This window comes from Schistocerca nitens, chromosome 6 (genome assembly GCF_023898315.1).
Source record: "Schistocerca nitens isolate TAMUIC-IGC-003100 chromosome 6, iqSchNite1.1, whole genome shotgun sequence".
NCBI lineage: Eukaryota > Metazoa > Arthropoda > Insecta > Orthoptera > Acrididae > Schistocerca > Schistocerca nitens.
Genome location: NC_064619.1, coordinates 523,085,316 through 523,108,918, shown reverse-complemented (window position 1 = coordinate 523,108,918; position 23,603 = coordinate 523,085,316). Strand labels below are relative to the sequence as shown.

The window sequence follows — 23,603 nt, the reverse complement described above, 5'->3', positions numbered from 1 at the left end:
ATACTTTTTTTTACAAAGGGTGACATATTATGTAGGAGTCTACAGACTACACAAAATTATAACCAAAACATTTATCATCTTAAGCCATTTAACATTCACTTCTGGATAAAGATCTCATCTACACTTTACCTTTCATTCAGCCTTCAGATATATGCACACATGATACTTTTCCACATTTTCTAATATCATCTATCTATTACAATACCATCAGCAAAGGAGTAAGGCTACATGTCCTGCCCACTTTGTGGAAACAGTACAAAAGTTTGCATATTAAAATTTTGTCACAAATGCACTAACAACTTCTGCAAGTGAGCATAATTGAGTGGAGACTCTTCCTACATGAAGGCAAATGTGTCGTTGTAGGTGTGTATACAGGGCATTTGGAAATTCCAGTTACAAACTTCTAGGACTTGTCGAGGAGAGTGAGTAGATAAATGAATTGGAACTCATGTTTGGAAATGTACCATTTCTGTGCTACAACCATTTAAAACATGTTATAAACGCATAACTGATTAGGCATGACCCAGTACATAACATCTCTTACAATTTCACTCATTAGTCTTGTACTCGTTAACAGGTTCTCTTCAATGTGATGCAGTAATGCCTCTTTAAATTCAGGAGTGCAGCATCTCCTTGGAGCACCACAGTCATGCCTCCTGATGGTGAAGGTACCCTTTCTCGAAGCAGTTGCGTAATTGTGGCAAAAACGTTATGCGATAGAGTCATATGTTGTGCAGAACAATCTTGATAAAGGCAATGAGCAGCTCTTCCATTACTGTGAGCTTCACCATCCACAAGGGTCATGTTGGTGTATCCTGAAAATGTTTACTCAATCATGGTGCACACACACACACACACACACACACACACACACACACACACACACACAGAGAGAGAGAGAGAGAGAGAGAGAGAGAGAGAGAGAGAGAGAGAGAGACACACACAGACGAGGCTCCAACCATGTCAGAGAGATGCGATAGGTGTCAAACGACATCAGCTAATCCAATGTGGCCCCCCACACCACGACTACCCTGTTGCATACCTACCTAGCAAACATGTTTTCAAACAGCTGTAGCACAAAAACAGCATGTTCCCTGACATGGATTCCCGTTCAAAATGTTATGTACTCACTTCCTCTACAAGTCCTAGAAGTTTGTAATGGGAATTTCCGAACAACCTGTATGTTGTTTGTGACAGTTGGTACCCAATACTACTAAGTTTTTTTCAGAGGTTTCTTGATAGTAGACGGCACTGATATGTAATTTGGAGAAGGTGATGGTTGCAGGGTAAAAACAATGACAAGCTATAGTTTGGTTATCACTGAACAGCATCCATAAGATTTGCTGTCAACCACCATGGAAATCCGTCTGGCCTATTAGTTCTTTGAACACTGTCTCTATATAAGTCAAGTATAAAATTTCCAATTTCCAATTGTTTGTTTGTACTGTAATAATAACAAGAAAAAAGTGAATGTAACATGCAAGTGGAAAGTTTACGAATATCAACAGAAGACAGGTTAAGAAAATTGTGAGAGAAAGTTGATTTTAGTAGCGAGAGAAGTGACTGTTTACAGAAGAAATTGCAGTAAATAGTAAGTTCAGGGGCACAATTACCTGATCTACAATGGAAACCTAATGTTGTTCTATAACATGAGTGCACTATGACTGACTTAACTTTTTGAAACCATCTATATAGAGATGTAGGTCAAGATTCCAGCTACTCACTCTGGTGAGCCCTCATTTGCAAGTAATTGATGAGTAAAAACTTGGAGTTTTATGTACACTTAATAGCTTTAAAAGAGAATATTTATGTGGACTGGTTATGTGGTGTAATGGTTACACTAAGACCTTCACATGCTGAAGGTCATGGGCTTGAATTTCATCAAATGTTTTAATTTTTTTTTAATCTTTACTAAAATGATTTTGATCATCAATTTTATCCAATTAATTGGTTTAAATGTAATTTTTTATTTGTATTCCTTTGTCACATACAAATTACAGTATGAATTTTTTTCACTTGGTCTCATTTTTTCTTTACATCATTCTTTTTCCATTTGGAATTTTTGTGAATGCCAATATATCAGTTAAAAACAAAATACAAAATAATCTAGTTATTTTGACTGTGAAATAGTGTCAAAAATGTATTTTTCATTACAAGATTACTTTTTTGGATGTTAATCATTGTACAAACATTTAAAACACATAGCCTAAATTCCTATGGCACTATGAAGAAAATAATGGAGATGAAGATTTAAATTAAAATTGAGGAACAGATGTAATGACTGCAATAACATGAACGAAAAATAGGATGATGAAAAAAATTAAATCAAAATTAATACATAAAATTAATTAAAATCACGTGAACAATGATTCAAGTGGAAAAAGAATGATAAGAAAAAAATGAGAGAAATGAAGCTGAAATGATGATGAAAACGATGTGATAAAGGAACAGAAACAAAGGTACCGTACATTTAAACCAATTAATTGAATAAAAATAATGATCAAAGTAATATTGATAAAAATTTTAAAATAAAAAATTAAAGCATCTAACAAGATTTGAACCCATGACCTTGACCATGTCAGGGCTTTACCCTATCCATTACTCCAAGCAACCAGCCAATATGAAGGTACTAAATTGATTATATTGACTGTCATGCAAAATTCCCAATTTTTTTAAAATCAGTAACTCACCAATGATGACTTACCAGGATGAATGGCTGCATAGTGTGATAGGGGGGATATTAATCTACGTCACAGTATAGACAATTTCAAAAATTCTTTCAACATATCCAACCTCCACCCTTTCTTTCGTTTATGCACAATCTCAATTTCTTCAACTCTTTTTCAGATTGTGGCCAAATGTTAAGAAGTGTTCTGTGAATATAGCACTATGGACTTGGAATCTTTTTTACCTAAATATTATTCTTTGTATCTAACATTAAAAACATGCCCAGTTTGTCCAATAGAAAATACTGGAGATGAATCACATGTAATGTTGTAGACACTTTAACTGCATAAGGGTTCATTAGCAGTTTTAATATTATGGATTAAAATTTTTCTGTAGGTTGTTATCAGTGGAGAAAGCTACTTTGCAACCTTATTTTTTAAGTCAACAAACAACAAACAGATAACACTGTACGACATATTGCCTATGAAAGAAACTGAAATATACCTTTCATTTTCACTTTTCTCATTTTTACAGTCACCTAAGGTAATAATTCTATTTCTTGCTTCTTTCTCAAAAATTTTGTGTACTATAGATGGATCATATCTATTATTATAAGCTACAGTTTTAATTAAATTCAACTCTCTCTCTATTTCTTCTCAGTTTACTATTGCATGGCTTATGGCTGAGTGAAAAAGGCCATCTTACGTGATTGAGGGTGTGTTGAGTCAGAAGGTATAATCTATTCTGTACTAATTGGTTTGCAGCAACTCGATGTGGCATGGATTCCATAAATTGTTGGAAATTCTCTGCAGAAACATGGAGCCATACTGCCCCCTATAGTCATCCATAATTGTGAAAGTGTTGCCAGTGTAGAGTTCTTTTGCATGAACTGACATCTCGATTACATCCCATAAATGTTCGATGGGATTCATGTCAGGCAATCTGGGTGGCAAAATTATTTACTCAAATTCTCCAGAATGTTTTTCAAACCAATTGCAAACAACTTTGGCCGGTGACATGGTACATTGTCATCCATAAAAATTCCATCATATTTTGGGAACATGAAGTCCATGACTGACTGCAAATGGTCTTCAAGTAGCTGAACAAAACCATTTCCAGTCAATGATAAGTTCAGTTGGACCAGAGGATCCACTCTATTCTGTGTAAACAAAGCCCATAGTATTATGGAGCCACTACCAGCTGGCACAGTGCCTTATCGATAACTTGGGTCCATTCGTCCAAGGAGTCTGCAACACACTCGAACCCTACTGTCAGCTCTTACCAACTGGAATCGGGACTCATATGACCATGCCATGGTTTTCCAGCTATCTAGGGCCCAACTAATATGGCCAGGAGAGGTGCAGGCAATGTCATACTGTTAGCAAAAGTGCTCACATTGGCTGTCTGCTGCCATAACCCATTAATACCAAATTTCACTGCACTATTGTGATGGATACATCCGTCACACATCCCCCACTGATTTCTGTGGTCATTTTAAACAGTGTTGCTTGTCTGTTAGCACTGAAACTCTAAGTAAACACTGCTGTTCTCAGTCATTAAGTGAAGCCAGTCAGCCGCAGCATTACCCACAGTGACAGTCTTCTTTAATGGTTTCAAGCCATTGCTATGGTACCTTGTTTATCAACATCACCTCCTCTTCACAAGCATTTTTTCCCCTCCCATACATCTCATGATGCTTTCCTTTAGTTTCATGAAACGGCATTGTTTCTCTGATGAGCTAGTTTATTATAAGGGGGTACTTACTGCAACATTGTTCTCAAAGCTTAAAAATTTTCTTCTTCATTTTTCACTATAGAATCATGCTACTTATGTCTCCATGTTAATACAGTTTTTTTTTTCTGCATTTATACTGTGGAAAAATGTAGTAGTTAGCCCAATCTGAGATTATGTAGTACTTTTTTATTCCTTGTAATTTTATCTGTTTTTACTCAGTTGCTATTATACTATTTCGTACTGGTAGCAACTTAGATTACTAATTTGTATGTTACAATGGCATGTCACTGCAGGAAAAGTTAAATATTATATAACTGAGTATGTGTTTCTGGAATCAGCCCGCAATGTGTGGTGTGCCCTATGCTAGTCTACATAAGCCCTGCAGCTAGTCTGACATTTGCCTGTTCAGTAGCTATACACATTTTAATTTTACATTTTATGGGCATTTCATTCACATTGTCTGCCTGTGACCTCAGCACCTCAGCTCTTAGTCGGTGTAATATGTATTATGCAATGTTTTACGTAATGTAACCCAAGTAAGTAACAGATTTATTTACAGATTAGGATTTTTACTTGCTTTATATTCATAACTGGTAGCCAGATACCAGTTCCTGCTGTCAAACATTTTTTAGGTAAATCATTGTTGTTCTTTAGAAGGTACTCTCAGCAGTATCAAAATCTGAGGGAAGTCTAAAAATAAACAAATTCTGGCAACTAATTGGCTGAGTACTTTATTAACTGGATCTGTACAGTAACCACAGAAATAATGTTGTCTTCAGGAAATTTCAAAAGACTGTGGAAGAAGTCCTGAAAACTTGCATGTAAAATAAATTATCCATAGCACTGCAATAAACTGAGCCTTTTTGCTGTTGTAATGTATTCACTTTTATGATCAGACCTTCGTCGCCATAACCTAGGAGTCACATTAACACAATTATTTCTATACCATTTTGTTCTTATTATTTCTATACCATTTTGTTCTTATTGTATGAAGATTAAAGCTGGCTTATTAACAAAACAACAGAGTCATATTATTGTTTCCAGTTCTGTTGGAAGAAACAACTTCCAGCTCCAAAACTCAGGGTCTGACATCTTTTTAATGCTCAAACTATGAATTCTGCTACCTTCAGGTAGATTATTTTATCAGTGAGGTAAATCTTTACAAGAGTTTCTTCAGTATTCAGACAAGTAGCTAAATTTAAGAGCTCCAGTAAGCAATTTATGTTATATATTACATCTAATAAATGTCAAACAGGAAAACTGGATTTTCTTTTAAATATGCAGGTTTTATTCATTGTAACTTACCATGTAGTCCTTTTTCTTTAAGTGAGTTTCTTTATGTCTCTTTAATTTGAAATAAGTGTAAAATGACCATTCACACCCCTGATAGTCACACTGAAAAATAATGTTTCATAAATAGTAGTGGTAATAACAGTGGACAAAATAATTTGATTGAATCAGCAGTGCTATCTGCCTTATTCAGATGGATTTTACCTTGTATGGCCTTATTCCATAATGGCAGAGTATGTGGATGCGGAGCATACACAATCTGGGAAATATCTTGTTGCATGATTTGACAGGACATACCCATAACTTTTGATCGTTCTCCGTAGTGATAGGAGACAAATCCTCTGCTGAAATCCCAATTTCTGCCAAAGCTTGCTCAACTACATGGTCACCTGAAAGAGCACAAAAACTCAATGTTCTCTTACTTTTAAGTACATATTAACAGTCAATACTGTGTTACATGAATCACGAATAAAAGCATAACTAATTCAAGCAAAATTCAGGAATTTCTTTTAGATAAGTAATGTAAAGATAAATTATTTCAGTAACATGTATCAGACATACATGATCTGGGAAAAATATGGAAACAGTAAAAGCATAACGCACTACCATGGCTAATATGGTGTACAAAACATGCTGAGATTCAAAGCAGCTTCCAGTCATACCGGTAAGGATAAATAAAGACCTGAAGACTAATACTGAGATCTGGTGACTGTGGTGGCCAAGAGAGGGGTGACAACTCATCCTTGCGCTCACAAAACCCATTATGGATGATGTGAGCTATGTGAATAGCCCTGTCATCTTGGAACACAAAATGACCATCAGGGAGCAAACACTATACCATGGGATGGATCTCATCAGACAACACAAAATTACCATCAGGGAGCAAACACTGTACCATGGGATGGATCTCATCAGACAAAATGGTCACATAATCCTTGGCAATAATGCAACCTTGCAGACTACCATAGTGGCCTCTGGAAAATCATGATATGACTGCCCATATCATCACTGAACCCACACCATGTTTCACTCTCAGGATGCAACACGGCCAGAACTTGGAAACAGTGTAACGCAATACTCATCTGACCAAATGACTTTCTTCCACTGCCCCACAGTCCAGGTTTATGCCTTCAGATGCATCATTTCCTGTTATGAACATTTGTATCACTGATGAATGGTTTCAAAATTCCAGTTCACTCTGTGGTTCCCTGCTTATGGAGCTCCCTGTGTGTTGTGCTGGTGTTCACAGGGTTTGCAAGTGCAGCATTCAGATCTGCAGGTACTTTTGCAGCTACTGTTGTCTTATTTTCTGTTGCAATACTATTCAATGACAGTCTGTGACAATCACTCAACCCACACTTTTGTCCCTGTTATGACTTAGTGACAATGTTTTTCCACTTTCCCTGTATGTGCTATAAATCTTTGATATAGTGCCTCTTGAAACACCAAACAGTTTGGATCCCTTGGTTATGGAAGCATCCACCATATAACCACCAACAACTTACTCATGTTTGAATTCACTTAGCTCTGACATAATGCATTCTCAATTACAAAGAATTCTGTTCTCACCAAGATTGACACCTGCAATGTATTAAGGACACTGCATGGGTGGCCTTTGTGGTTAAATACAATAGCGCAACCTGCATGTTTGTTTAGCCTCTGCATTTATGTTCAAACATGTGTTTCCCCACAGTGTTTCAATAGTTTTTCCAACCCCTGTAATTTAGAATTTAAAGCAATCTTTATGTCAGTTCTGTAGCCCCATCGGATTTGCAAATGGAAGATACAGTCGTACCACGCAAATCCAGTGAGGCTGCCTCCAGTAGGGAAGCCACCTATATCACAAGCTGGTTGCTGAAATTCCTTAGTGGCCCAACACAAGGCCATCCAGCAGTTGGGTTGCTCCCAGTTTTCCTTCGCTAGCTGCCGTTATCCAACTCTGCCTCTAAGAACCAAACTGCAGCCACTGTTGTTGTTAATCAGGACTAGACTTGTGTTTGGATAGTGGCTGCCGTGCTTTTTGACTGACTGACTGACTGACTGACTAGAGAGACAGGTCTATCACCTGTATTACAAGGGTTGACGTAAAATTTGCATACAGTGCTTCTATTTGATGAGTGTGTGATTTCCAATATCATAAGACTAATTTTAAACTGTGTGCAGTTGTGCTTGGACTTCCATTAATTTAAATCAGGAACTATTATTGGTGTTTGTTGACTAATGGACAATTTAATGTTCCTTGACCCTAAATAAGGGTTACAATAGTCAGATAAAGCTTCTTGATGAATATTAACAATTCTACAGGTAATTTAACATTAATTAATTAATTCTGTTTTGTCTAAAACTGACATGGTGAGACTGTGGCTGTGTACAATTAATGTAGGTTAATTCTTTGTAAGAATTAATTAATTCGCTGTGTTCTATGAATGCCATCAAGAAGGAGAACCATCAGAGATGTGAAATGAGCCAAAGTATACATTAACAAAGGACAAATATGCTGCAAAATCTTAATCTATATTCTGTGTTAACAGTAACCATCATAAATGTGGCACTTGGTCAATCTAAACTGTTTTGTTCATGAAATAATGGAGTATTACTGTACTGCTTAGGGTTGTTATGGTTGTTGTTATCTTCAGTCCAAAAACTCATTTCATTCAGCTCTCCACGACTATCCTGTGCAAGCCTCTTCATCCACGAATAACTACTGCAACCTACGTCCTTCTGAATCTGCTAACTGTATTTATCTCTTGGTCTCCCTCTATGATTTTTATCCCCCACACTTCCCTCCAATATTAAATTAGTGATCCCTTGATGTCTCAGAATATGTCCTACCAACAGAGTCCTCCTTTTGGTCAAGTTGTGCCACAAATTTCTTGTCTCCCCAATTGTTTTCAATACCTCCTCATTAGTCACATGACTGACCCTTATAATCTTCTGTAGCACCACATTTCAGAAGCTTGTATTCTCTTTTTGTGTAAACTGTTTACCATCCACATTTCATTTCCATACACTACACTACATTTCATTTCCATGCATAGTTACACTACAGACAAATACCTTCACAAAAGACTTCATAACATTTAAATCTATATTCGATATTAACAAATTTCTCCTCTTCAGAGATACTTTTCTTGCCATTACCAGTACATTTTATATCCTCTCTACTTCAATCATACTCTGTCATTTTACTACCCAAATAGCAAAACTCATCTATTACTTTAAATGTCTCGTTCCCTGGTCTAATTCCCTTAACATTATGTGATTTAATTAGACTACATTTCATTATCCTTGTTTTGCTCTTCTTGGATTTCATCTTATGTCCTCCATTCAACTGCTCTTCCAAGTCCTTTGCTGTGTGACAGAGTTACAATGTGACTGGCAAACCTCAAGGTTTTTATTTCTTTTCCCTTAACTTTAATTCCTACTCCAAATTTTTCTTTGGTTTCCTTTACTGCTTGTCCAGGTACAAATTGAAAAACCTCAGGGATAAGCTACAACCTGGTCTCACTCCATTTTCAACCACTGCCTCCCTTTATGCCCCTTGACTCCTAACTGTGTCTGGTTTCTGTACAATTGTAAATAGCCTTTTGCTCCCTGTATTTTACCTCTGCTGCCTTCACAATTTCAAAGAGAATATTCCAATCACCATTGTCAAAATCTTTCTTTAAGTCTACAAATGCTTTAAACACAGGTTTGCCTTTCTTTAACCTATCCTCTAGAGTAAGTCATAGGGTCAGTATTGCTTCGCATGTTCCTACATTTCTCATAAATCCAAGCTGGTCTTCCCCGAGGTCAGCTTCTACTAGTTTTTCCATTCTTCTGTAAAGAATTCTTGTTAGTATTTTGTAGCCATGACTTATTAAACTGACAGTTCAGTAATTTTCACATCTATCAACAACTACTTTCTTTGGAATTGGAATTACTACATTCAACTTGAAGTCTGAGGGTATTTCGCCTGACTTGTACATCTTGCACACCAGATGGAAGAATTTTGTCATGGCTGGCTCTCCCAAGACTATTAGTAGTTCAGACAGAATGTCATGTACTCCTGGGGCCTTGTTGTGGCTTAGGTCTTTCAGGGCTCTGTCAAATTCTTTTTGCAGTATCATTCCTCCCATCTCATCTTCATCTATGTCCTCTTCCTTTTCTATAATCCTGTCTTCAAGTTTATCTCCCTTGTATAGGCTCTTCACACACTCCTTCCACCTTTCCCTTCTTTGCATAGGACTGCTTTCCATTTGAGCTCTTGATATTCATACAGCTTACTTCTCTTTTCCCCAGATGCCTCTTTAATCTTCCTGTAGGTGGTGTATCTTTCTCCAACAGAAATATGCTTCTAAATCCTTACATTTGTCCTCTAGCTATTCCTCCTTAGCCATTTTGCACTTCCTGTCAATCTTATTTTTTGACATTTGTATTCCCTTTCACCTGCTTCATTTACTGTGGTTTTAAATTTTCTGCTTTCATCAGTTAAATTATATATCTCTTGTCTTATCCAAGGATTTCTATTAGGCCTTGTCTTTTTACCTATTTGATCCTCTGCTGCATTCACTATTTCATCTCTTTAAGCTACCCAATCGTCATCTACTGTACTCCTTTCCCCTGTTTTAGTCAGTCGTTGCCTTATGCTCCCTCTAAAACTCTCAACAATCTTTGGCTCTATTAACTTATCTAGGTCCCCTATCCCTAATTCCCTAGCTTTTTGCGGTTTCTTCAGTTTTAATCTACAGTTCATACTCAATAACTTGTGTTCAGAATCCACATCTACCCCTGAAGTTCAGAATCCACATCTACCCCTGAAAATGTCTTCGAAATTAAAATCTGGTTCCTAAATCTTTGTCTAACCATTATTTAATCAATCTGAAACCTTCCGGTATCTAAAGGTCTCCTCCACATATGTAGCCTTCTTTTACGTTTATTAAATCAAGTGTTAGCAATGATTAAATTGTGCTTTGTGCAAAATTGTACCAGGTGGCTTCCTCTTTCATCCGTTTGCCCCAGTTCATATTCACTTATTATTTTCCCTTCTCTTCCTTTTCCTACTGTTGAATTCCAGTTCCCTATCACAATTAAATTTCCATCTCCTTTAACTATCTGAATGATTTCCTTCATCTCAGGCATTTCGTCAATCTCTTCTCATCTGTGGAGCTAGTTGGCATATAAACTTGTACTACTGTGGTAGGCATGGGCTTTGTGTATCTTGGCTATGATAACGCCTTCACTACGCATTCCTATTTTCTTATTCATTTTTAAACCCACCCCTACATTATCCCTATTCTACTTTGCATTGATAAACCTGGAATCATGCAACCAGAAGTCCTGCTCCTCCTGCCACCAAACTTCACTAATTCCCATTATATCTAACTTCAGCCTATTCATTTTGCTTTTTAAATTTTACAACCTAACTGCCTAATTAATGGATCTAGCATTCTACACTCTGATCTGGTGAAAGCCAGTTTTGTTTCTCCTGATGACACCCCCCTGAGTAGTCCCCACCCAGAGATCTGAATGGAAGGGCTATTTTACATCCGGAATATTTTACTCAATGGCACACCAACGTCATTTGGCCATACAGTAGAGCACATGCCCTCAGGTAAAAATTATGCTTGCAGTTTCCACCTAATTTCTGCTGTTCGCAGTACCAGCACAGCAAGGCCATTCTGGTCGATGTTACAAGGACAGATCAGTCACGACTATTGCCCCGGCAACTAATAAAAAGGCTGCTGCTCCTCTTCAGGAACCACAAGTTTGTCTGGCCCCTCGACAGATAACCCTCCACGGTGGTTGCACCTACAATACGGCTACCTGTATCAGTGAGGCATGCAAGCTATCCCCCCCCCCCCCCCCCGATGGTAAGGTCCATGGTTAATGGTAGATGGTCCAGTTATGCTTCTGTTAGCTCAATTTAATAAGACAATGGAAAATCCAGGATGGAATAATGACTATGAAAAGGACAGACTGCTACTCACAACATAGTGAAGATGTTGAGCTGCAGACAGGCACAACAAAAAGACTACTAAACAAGTATGCATTCGGACAAAAGGTGGTCTTCTGAATTAGACCTGCTGCCCCCGCCCTCCTTCCCACCAACCACACAAACACAAACAAACAAAAACACACTCATGCAAACACAACTCATACACACATGACTACTGTCGCTGCCTGCCAAGACCATACTGCGAGCAGCAGCATATGATGGGAAAAGCAATCTGGATGGTTGGGGTAAGGAGGAAGCTGGGGGGGGGGGATGGGAAGTGATAGCAGGATAGGGGTGGGGGATGATAAAGTGCTGCTTTCGGGAGCATACAGGGACAAGGTGAAAAGAGAGTAGGGCAGCTAGCTGCATTCGTGAGGTTAGATGATGGGGGGAGGGGCAGCAAAGGAGAGGAGTAAAAAGACCGTAGGTGTGTTGGTGAAACAGAATGCTATGTAGTGATGGAATAGGAACAGGGAAGGGGGCAGGTGAACAGAGGACAGTGACTAACGAAGGTTGAGGCCAAGAGGGTTACAAGAATGTAGGATATACTGCGGGGAGAGTTCTCACCCGTGCAGTAAAGAAAACTGGTGTTTCAGGAAGGATCCAGATGGCACATGCTGTGAAGAACTCACTGAAGTGAAGAACGTTTTGGGCAGTGGGCTCAGCAACTAGGTGGTCCAGCTGTTTCTTGGCTGCAGTTTGTCAGTGATCGTTCATGTGGAGAGAGTGTTTGTTGGTTTCATGCCCATGTAGAACACAGAACAGTTTAACTTCACAACTGCACCTAGTTGTCCTACCCTCTCCCCAGCTCATCCCTGTATGCTTCCACAAGCAGCACTTTATCATCCCTCACCCCTACCATGCTATCCCTCCCCCTCCCTGCCACAGCCTCCACCCCATCCAAACTGCTTCTCTTATCATGCCAGTGTGGCCTCGGCAGCCAGAGACTCTGTGTGTGTGTGTGTGTGTGTGTGTGTGTGTGTGTGTGTGTGTGTGTGTGTGTAATTCAGAAGAAAGCCTTTTGAAGCTTACTTGTTCAGCGGTCCTTTTGTTGTGCCCGTCTGTGACTCAACAACTCCACTACACAGTAAGGTGAGTAGCAATCTATCCTTTTCACTATATACTTTTGTCTATATCTAATAAGGTATTTTAGAAAGAAAGCTGCTACTTTGAGAAAAGCTGTTGTCTGTTTAGTAATACTAAATAGCTGCTGTTTATCTGCTATTGAAAGTTGAACATTTACTTGATAACACTGGTAGTTTTTAAAGAAAAAATTGTTAATCATGAATCCTGTTTACAGTATATTACTACTAGTCATGCAACTTCCCAATGAATACTGTTACTTGCCATGTAGCTGACAGCAGTTTTCTGTTCTTAAATCTACACGATTCCTTTTGGATGGGCACCACAGCAATGAGACTTTTTAAGATCATCATCATTTTAAATTACAACTTTATTTAGCATTGGTAGTTATGTGCATGCCATGTGATACCGGCTTTATACTACTTAGGGGGCTTGTGTATTCACTTCTATTGCACACTTTAGGATGAGCACACACTCGTGGCTAGCTAGTAGTGCTAATTTCAAGTAACAGCTTAACGGAAACAAAGTCGTTCTAGATATTTATTTAATTTGCAGAAAGAATGAGTTTTGAATATGTATGGAGTTCCAATTTCTTGCTTTACATTAGTAAGGAGCTTGTTGAATGTCTGTTGGTGTAAATAAATCTACTCAGAACCCTAGAGGCGGAGCAAAAACTACATGAAAATTATTTTTGTATCCTGTATTGTGACTATAAATAACTGTTTGTCTGAAACTGAATTTTATTGTCAACAATAGAAATCATTAAGGTACTTCTGTATTGGGAAGTGATCTTTAAAAAGGCTTCTGCAAGATACATGGTTATCTACTTTATACAGTATGCTTATTGCATATTTTTGCTCAATAAACAGTTTATTTATTTTGGGTGCACTTCCCTGGAAGATAATAATGTAAGACAACAAGGAGCAAAACATATCCTAAACAAGCTGACACGCTTGTCTTTAGGTCAGCACTTTATTATCCACCTGAAACCGCTTGGAATTTTACAAAGGGTGTTTCATTTAGTGTAGGATCATTTACATGTCCACTTGTCATGCTAAAAAGTCATTAATTTTTGTTTGAAATCTGAGGTGGCAAAAGTCATGGGACAGCGATATGTACATATCCGGATGGCAATAGTATTGCTTTCACAAGGTATAAAAGAACAGTGCATTGCTGGAACTGTCATTTGTACTCAGATGGTTCATGTGAAACAGTTTCCAATGAGATTATGGCTGCACAATCGGAATTAACAGACTTTGGATGCGGAATAGTAGTTGCTACTAGACACATGGGACACCCCATTTTGGAAATCATTACGGAATTCAATATTCAGAGGCCTAAAATGTCAAGAGTGTGTCAAGAATACCAGATTTCAAGCATTACCTCTCACCTGGACAATGCAGTATCTGACGGCCTTCATTCAACGACCGAGAGTAGTGGCATTAGCATAGAGTTGTCAGTGCTGACAGACATGCAACACTGCATGACGTAACTGCAGAAATGAATGTGGGAAGTATGACAAACATATACAAATGGGAAGTATTTGTAAAAAGTTTAACTAAACATATTGATATTACTATCCCGGCAAAGAAGATCAATGTAAATAAAAATAAACCTCCAGTAGTCAAACGTGTAAAACTGAATGAAAAAACGAAAAGACTCAAAGAAGGAATGGAGTATATGTATAAGCTACACAGAGAAACCAGTCTTGATTCATATAAAGAGCATTATAAAAAATATAAATATGAGTATCGCAAGGAAGTAAGGAGAAGGAAAGTAGAACATATTAGTAAACAGATCCGAAATTCTGACTGTGTCTCAAAGTCATGCCGGGCAGTAGTTAATGATATGAGTAACACTGATTCAAAAACTAAAATTAATAATATAGAGTTAAGTATACATAATGATAATTTTTCTGATCCTTATATAGTTAGCAATATATTTAATGATTACTTTATAGATGCTATTGAAAATGATACTTGCATGAAACAGGAGAGGCAGTTTAAATACGATAAGGAAAAGGAACGGGACTCTTGTAAGCTACCTACAGTAACCATCAAGGATGTAACACAGCTAATTGACAGCCTAAAAAATACAAGATCAGCTGGATGGGATGAATTCTACTGAAAAAATTCTACTGAAAAAATTCTACTGAAAAAATGCAAGGGTGAGTTAGCCAGACCATTATGTACTTGAAGAAGGTGTGTTTCCGAAGAAACTGAAACTTGCTATAGTTAAACCTTTATATAAAAAAGGGGGAAGAAAACAACCAAAGAACTACAGACCAGTTGCCTTAACATCAGTGTTTGGTAAATTAATTGAAAAAATAATGCTAGAAATCTTAATTGAGCACTATAATATGAATAACTTTAAAGTGGTCGGAGCACCATATCTGCAGCAGTACAGTTTGTACACTGTCTGATGGAGAAAAATGAGAGTTACGAAACGGCAAGAGTGTTTTTAGATCTTTCTAAAGTAAACTTGCTTATAATGGTGTCAGTGGGAAACTGTTGCTTTTAATAGAATCTTACCTTAAAGATAGACAACAACGCACAGAAGCTGTGTATGATAATGGAGAGGTAATCGAAAAAAGAAGATCAAAGATAAGAAATATAAATTTTGGTGTGTCACAAGGCTCTATCTTGGGCCCCTTCTTGTTTATTTGCTACATGAATGATTTCCCAAAAGTATTAGACACCAGTCATCGTATTACTATGTATGCTGATGACACCTCTGGGGTTTGCTGGGCACGTGGTAATGATGAGGTAAATTCAGTGGTACAGAATTTTGTTGAAAAAGCCCAAACACATTTTGGAAAAGAAAACCTGAGGGTCAATATTAACAAAACTAATTTAATTTATTTTAAGACAAGTAGTTGAGATAAAAATACTGTTGTAAATGAGTACATTCAGGAAAATACCTGTTCAGAATGTAAATTTCTGGGGATATATATAGATGACAGACTTTCGTGGAATCAGCAAATAGATCATGTCTGTGGTAAAATAACATCTAGTCTGTATTTACTAAGGAGATTAGTTCAATATTTAGATATCGAAGCAATAAAAATAGCATATTTTGGGTTGGTGTATCCCCATCTATCTTATGGAATTGTATTGTGGGGTGGGTGTAGCCAATACAATATAAAAAGCATATTTGTATTGCAGAAGAGAGTAATAAGAACTATGGCAAAAGTAAGACCCAGAACTTCGTGTAAAAACCTGTTTATTAAGTTTAATATTATGACTATCTATGCAGTATATATGTTTCAATCAATATTATTAGTGAAGAAAGACAAAAAAGTGACAAACAGGAATATGGAAATCCATGATTACAATACAAGACAAAAATCAGACTTTCATATGGTGAGCAGACAATTGAATCTGACAACAAATACCCCATTCATTAAGGGAGCAATATTTTATAATTCTCTGCCAAACAACCTGAAACAGCTTTCTGGTACAATTTTTAAAAACGAGTTTAAAAAATGGCTTATATTGAAGTGCCCATACAGTATGGTGCTGACATGATTTGACCTCAGGAATGCTATGTTAAATATACTTAAATAATATTTTACTTAATAGCATGTAATCTATTTATATTGTGTATCAATAATCTAAATGTAATCATTATAACATTGCCCATGCATGTTAAATACATGTTTCGAGCTGTAAGATAAATAAACATTAAGACTGTGCAGCGAAATCTGGTGTTACTGGGATGTGGCAGCAGATGGCCAATGCAAGTGTCTTTGTTAACAGCATATCACCTGCAGCACCTATCCTGGACTCGTGGCTGTATCACTTAGACCCCTGATGACTGAAAAACAATATCCTGGTCACATGAGTCCTGATTTCAGTTGGCAAGAGCTGATGGCAGGGTTTGAATGTGGCATTTGAATGTGGCACAGATTACATGAAGCCAGGGACCCAAGTAGTGAACAAGACACTGTGCAAGTTGGTGGTGGCTCCATAATGGCGTGGGCTCTGTTTACACGGAATGGGCTGGGTTCTCTGGGCTAACTGAACCAATCACTGATTGGAAATGGTCATGTTTCGCTACTTGAAAAGACCATCTACAGCCATTCATGGACTTCATGTTCCCATACAAACAATGATGGAATTGTCACCAGGCCACAATTGTTCACAACTGGTTTGAAGAACATTCTGGATAGTGGAAGCGAATGATCTGGCCATCCAGATCGCCCGACATGAATCTCATCAAACACCAAATCAAGAAATCATTTCATACACAAAATCCTGCACCACTTTCACAATTATAGATGGTTATACAGTCAACACGGTTCAAAATTTTTGCACGGGGCTTCCAGCAACTTATTGAGTACATGTTACTTCAATTGCTGCAGTATGCAGAGCAAAAGGAGGTCCGACACACTATTATGAAGTATCCCATGACTTTTGTCACCTCAGTGTAATATGAGTCTTTGTGATTCAAAACACTACTAGCTCTGAACAATGCTAGGCCTGGTTAAAAAAAAAAAAAACAGTTGAACCCATACCAGATGTTATGTTTCCCCACTCTGAGATTAATTTCATGCTTGTGACACACACTGTTATTTCTTTATGAAGGTAAGATTCCATCCATGCAAGAGGGATGACACTAATGCTGCAGCACTTTAGTTTCCTGATTGGAATTTTATAATCCACACAAATCATAGGATTTGGCAACATCAAAAAATATACCAAAATGATACTTTTTCTTGTTGAGCCTCCCACAACTTTATATGTGAGTTCTTGTATTACTTTCTCTCAATAATCCTTTACAAAAGCCAAACTGAGAGGCAGTTAACAAATACTGTTAAGTAAGTCAGCATTCCATAACAGGCCAGTTTCTCAGTATCTTTTGAAAAGACTGGATGGAAGCCTGTGCACCAAAGAAGGCTAAGTAAATATTCCAGAATTTGAATCAAGAACAGCTGCCAACATGAGTAACTTAGAAGAAGATATCTTTGTAGTAGTTAAACAGCTTAAATCACTTAATAAAGGCAAGTGTTCCAGTCCAGAGACTGTATACCAAATGGTTCCTTTCAGAGTATGCTGGTGCAATAGCTCCATACTTAATAACCGTATACAACCACTGGCTCAACAAGAGATCCATACCCAAAGACTGGAAGATTGCACAGGTCACACCAGCATTCAAGAAAGGCAATAGGAGTAATTCACTAAATGAAATGTTGATATGCAGCAGTATTTTGGAACATGAATTTCTTCAAAGAGAATGGTCTATTGATACACAGTCAACACGGATTTGGAAAACATCATTCTTGTGAAATACAACTAGCTCTTTACTCACACACAGAGTTGAGTGCTATCAACAAGGGATTTCAAATTGATTCTGTATTTCTAGATTTACAGAAGGCTTTTGACACCATATCTCACAAGCAGCTTGAACAAATTTCATGCTTATGGAATATTCTCTACGTTATGTGACTGGATTTATGATTTCCTGTCAGCGAGGTTGCAGTTTGTAGTAACCGACAAAGTTGTGGAATAAAACAGAAGTGATTTCTGGTGTTCCCCGAGGTAGAGTTATAGGCCCTCTGCTGATCCCGATCTATATTAATGGTTATGGAGACAGTCTGAGCATTGGTCTTAGGTTGTTTGCAGATGAACTGTCATTTACTGTCCAGTAAAGTCATCAGAAGATCAAAACAAATTGCAAAAATATTTACAAAAGCTATCCAAATGGTGTGAAAACTGGCAATTGACCCTAAATAATGAAAAGTATGAGGTCATCCACATGCGTGCTAAAGGGAAGCCATTAAACTTCGGTTACATGATAAATCAATCAAATCTAAATGCCATAAATTCAACTAAATACCTGTGAATTACAATTAAAAACAACATAAATTGGAAACATTGTGGGGAAGGTGAAACAACAACTGTGTTTTATTGACAGAACACTTAGAAGCTGTAACAAATCTACTAAAGAGACTGCCTACACCATGCTTGTCTGTCATCTATTGATTTACTGCAGTATGGTGTGGGATCCTTACCAGATAGGATTAACGGAGTACTTCAAGACAGTTCAAAGAAATGCAGCACGTTTTGCATTATCGAGAAACAGTGGAGAGTGTGTCATGGGTATGATACATGATTTGGGGTGGACATAATTAAAACAAAGGCATTTCTCATTGCAGTGGGATCTTCTCATGAAATTTCAGTCTCTGACTTTCAATCACCAACTTTCTCCTACAAATGCAAAAATTTCTTGTTGATACCGACCTACACAGGGAGAAACAATGATCACAATAAAATAACGGAATCAGAGCTCACACAGCAAGACATAGGTGTTTGTTTTTGCCACACGCTGTTCGAGAATGGAATAACAGAACTATTTTGAAGGTGGTTCAATGAACACTCTGCCAGTCACTTAAGCCTGATTTGCAAAGTATCCATGTATATGTAGCTGTAGAAATGTAACCAACAAGATATGGGTCAAAATTCTAAGATGGTAACTGATTCAATGAGTATGATTTGATCTCAAGAATTAAATTTGACATAAATTTCACTTCTTGTATCTCAAATTATTAATATGCATATAATAAACATTTCCTTACAGGAGAATTACTTTGGTACCTAAATGGCAAGCATGCTTATTATACACTAAATTCATATTTCTATATGATTAATATTTATAGGAATGCCATCTTTTTTAGCTGATGAACTGAGAATACATTCTGATGATTAAATCCAAGGTATTCCAACTAGTTATTTATAAAAATTATTTTTACTCTGAAATCAATAACATTGGGATTTACACTTAAAATTAAAATCTAATACAGAAACAAACTGGAATGTTAAGAAAATCCTGCAACACAACAACAAATGTAACCAGGAAAAAAAAGTCTTACATTTATCCTCCTCAAATTGTAGAAACAGGATACAAACATTATTCACTGATGAAATCTTCTTGGGTTATCAGCCGAGTTGAGGTGATGGTGATACAATGTTTTGACATGTTTCCTAATCATCTTCAGGTGAAGTGTCAGATTCATGTCCTGCTCATTCCTTTATAGCTGCTGGATGATGATGATGATGATGATGATAACATGAGGACAACACAAACACCCAGTCCTCGGGCTGAGAAAATCCCCAACTCGGCCGGGAATCAAACCCGGGACCCCGTGATCCAGAGGCAGCAACGATAGCCACTAGACCACGAGCTGCGGACATAGCTGCTGGATCACAGTCTCCTCTGCTGAGGGCCCAATGGATGGTCCAATCAAAAGCCTCCACAAGAGATGATGTGCCTTGTGATGGTGCAGACCCTCCTGGGATGGAGAGGGGTCTGAGCGCCAAGTCCTGGCACTGCCTGCTGTAGTGTTTCGAGAATTCCCACGTAAATTCTAGAACCACTCAGCCTTCTACCATCTCAAACACATGATATTTTAAATATAAGAGAGCCTATTTACTGCACATCACCTGTCTGTGCAACCAACAACTGATGATGCCAGCACCAGTTGCTGTTCACTGGTGCTGATTACACGTCCGCTCATTGACACAACCAAAATTCTACGCCGGGTGAGCATAAAACAGAACTTTATTGTATTAATACAACATGGTATCAGCCCTTGAATGTAGTTATTATAATCAAGAGTTGAATTTTTTTTAATGATTACTAGGTCTAAAGTTATTAAGAATATGGATAACTTAGGACAAATGGAAAAAACTCAATAACTAGCTAAGGCATGAGTGTCAGTAGAGAAATGCCGGACTGGTCCGAGTTAGTAAACCTAATCAAAGCTCAAAATGTTAAATTAGATGCACAGAGTGCAGAGTCAGCGGCTTTAAGAAAGGAACTAAATGAAGCTTCTAATGTTCAGAATAAAACTCTAAAGAAAGAACTAGGCTCAGTAAATTCTCAATTAAATTTGCTAAATGCCACAGTAGAATCACAAAGGAAAGAATTTAGTAGTTTATGCGAAAGCATGGGGGCTTTAAAGACTGAATTTGATGATTTAAATACTAAAGTAGAGGATTTGAAATTAGAATTAAAGAATAAAGTAACTAACTATTTAAACCTCCAAGTAAATCAACTGTTAACAGACTTTAGTTAGAAACAGAATGATCAAATCCAGGGTTTGACAAAGAAATTAGAATTTGATATTAAGGAAAAATGTAATATGGTCAAATCTGAAATTAATGTAAAGTTAGGATCATTTGAAAATGTATGTAATGTTAAGTTTGATGCTGTAAAGCAGGGGTTGCATACTTTAAAAGAGTGTGTCGACAAGGAAGATAAGTTAATGCCAATAATCCAATTGCAAATTACAGACACTAGTACATAAGTTGTCACTCCATGAGTAGATAATGTAGGGCAGAATTTCAAAGAGAATATATCCAGCTTTGAAACTATAAATGTGTGTAGTTTGGCGGAACCATGTGAACAAATTATAGATCGAAAATTACCGCCTCCGGAAACGTTTCGACTATGGCTTCTTCCAAACTTAGTGCTACTAGCAAGGTTACAGCAACTTGTGGAAAGGATTCAAACTTACCCAGGATAGAGTAGAACATAGGATAATTTTACCTAATGTGGTGTTACCTAGTGAAGCAATGGGAAAAATGTCCAAAGAAATGTAAAGAGTCTGCACTTGCTCAAGTGAAGTTAATATCAGATCCATGGGATGCGGGCGGAATCATATATCCCCCAGGGACGTTAACATTCTTAGTTAACGGGCAGAGTGATGACCATCGGGTCCCGAATTGTTTTCGGTGCTTTTTCTGTAATAATTTTCCTGCAACGAATTCCCCCAAACGCTTAAACTATTCTATCATCCCACACTTAGAGGTACTGGAAAAAACTATACCAGTGAGAATTTGTGATTACGTCATCCAAAATTGCTCCTGGTAAGAGATTTTCTTGTTCTAGTCAGTTAGATGTCCCGACTTTGCTCGGCTGCAGCATGAGGCGGAAATTTGTACACATGTTGTCTCCGATCTCAGCCATTTGGCACAGCCTTGGGATAGGGAATATTAGGTGCCTGGTCAGTTCTTATCTCCCTCGGTCTCGGGAATACTATTCTCAGACTGAGTGTAATACAGTCAAGCCAGCTTTTGCCTTTTTTGATCTTCGCAAGGTTTACGTCCTCGCTGAGCTGGCCTTAGGACATCTGTGTTATTCTTTGACAGATGTACCACCATAGTCGGGCTAGAGTTCAAATTTATATTTCCTAATGCATATTTGTCTTAATGAACGGAAGTGAATATTATGTTAGCAGAACACATAATATTGGATGACTAATTAAATAATGATGATACTATAGCAAATAATTTTCTACTTTGTATCTTTTATGAGATGCGATGTAGATGGGAGGGTTTGTATCAGTTTTGAAAGGGGTGGGTATTTTAGATAAAAGCATGATTTACACCAACAGATAATCATGAGTAACACAAAATGGACACAACATCATACCTTTCAAACAACCCACACGTACAAGTGCGACTGATTCTTCATCACTTGCCATTTCCATAGGGTTGCTAAGATTTCCTTCAGGGACCTCAAGGGTGAATCTGGGAATGTCGTCTTTGGGGCTATCTTCTTTCTCTTCTTTGATATTAGCAACCATTTCTATTTATTTCCTTTCTCACTTCTGATTTGAGGACCTATCTACTTTTTCCCTCTTTCGATATTCATCTATTTCTATCACAGAAGTCCTTCCTAGTTCCGTGGTTTCCAATAACCTATATCTTATCTTCAGATAAGAAGGCCGAAGAATCAGACTACATGAACACACATTCGCATATACACATAGAAAGACGGATACACAAACAATGAGGTAACAGATTAGAAAGATGTGACAACTACCAAGTGTTGTAGGAGGAAAGATATGTGTACATCGTGAAATATGCACACATCGTTTTTTTATTATGATGGTTCTACTTCACCTATTTATATAAAGACTATCACACCAATTTTTTTTTTTTATTATGACGGATCTACATCACCTGTTTATATAAAGACTATCACATACATATATACATATAAGAACTATGATGATTCTACATAAGAAAGAGGCATGAGTAATGAAAGAGAACATAAGCCAGAGAATTGTAGGATAGTGGGACTTGTGTAGCCTAAGTAAACATGTTATCTACTGAATAGTATATAGACATGGAATCTATTAAGAGTACAGAAGCTGAAAAGTAGAGGAGGACTCCAGGGATTAGATGAAGTATTAAGAAATAAATACGGAGTGTAGAATAGATTTTCTATTCTTACCAGAAAATATTTAATTATAGTATACACAGGAATGTATACTGGGGGTAAAGAACTATAAGCCCTACTCAGAAAGAATAAGGGGGCGTACCCAGCATTTGCTAAATATATAGGGCAGGTGTATCTACATGGAGATAGGACGACCTGTGGCCTGAAAAATAGGGGTGTACTTACCAGAATGGAAAGAGGAAGTGCACTCATATGGTCAACCCACAAGTAAGGTATAGGTACTGATCCTAGCAGGAGGGGACAATATTGTGACAGAAATCACATGTTTTATAGAATTATTCTGGTAAGTTTGAATTCTATGTAACACTAACATTTTCATGTTTTAGGTGAGTTTACAAGTGCCAAAACGAACACTTTTATTTTGCCCCTAGAGTTCCTCCAAACTACAGTTTATAAATTATGAGACTATTACACACTAAAGAAGTAGTATAAAGTTTTAGAATAAAGAATAAAGTACTCAAGTGTCATGAACATCTGAAGTTTGCCAATGGATTTAAAGAAAGAGTCCTTGCAATTCCTAAGTAATATTAATGCGGAATTAAATCACAAATAAATGCTTATGTTCTAAAAAACAAGGTAGAGTAAGGAATCAGTAGAAAGACAA

General features: G+C 37.4%; 1 protein-coding gene across 3 annotated transcripts in view; it reads right to left on the bottom strand.

The window, feature by feature from the left end:
• The window catches only part of LOC126262190 (uncharacterized), a 139,367-nt gene that overhangs the window by 77,812 nt on the left and 37,952 nt on the right, over positions 1-23,603 (bottom strand). For all 3 annotated transcript variants that reach the window (XM_049958604.1, XM_049958603.1, XM_049958601.1), the window contains exons 2-3: positions 5,896-6,080; positions 5,707-5,796 (exon numbers count right to left, since the gene is read on the bottom strand). In XM_049958604.1, the coding sequence (XP_049814561.1) occupies positions 5,707-5,796; positions 5,896-6,080 (275 nt within the window). The remainder of the gene's footprint in view (positions 1-5,706; positions 5,797-5,895; positions 6,081-23,603) is intronic.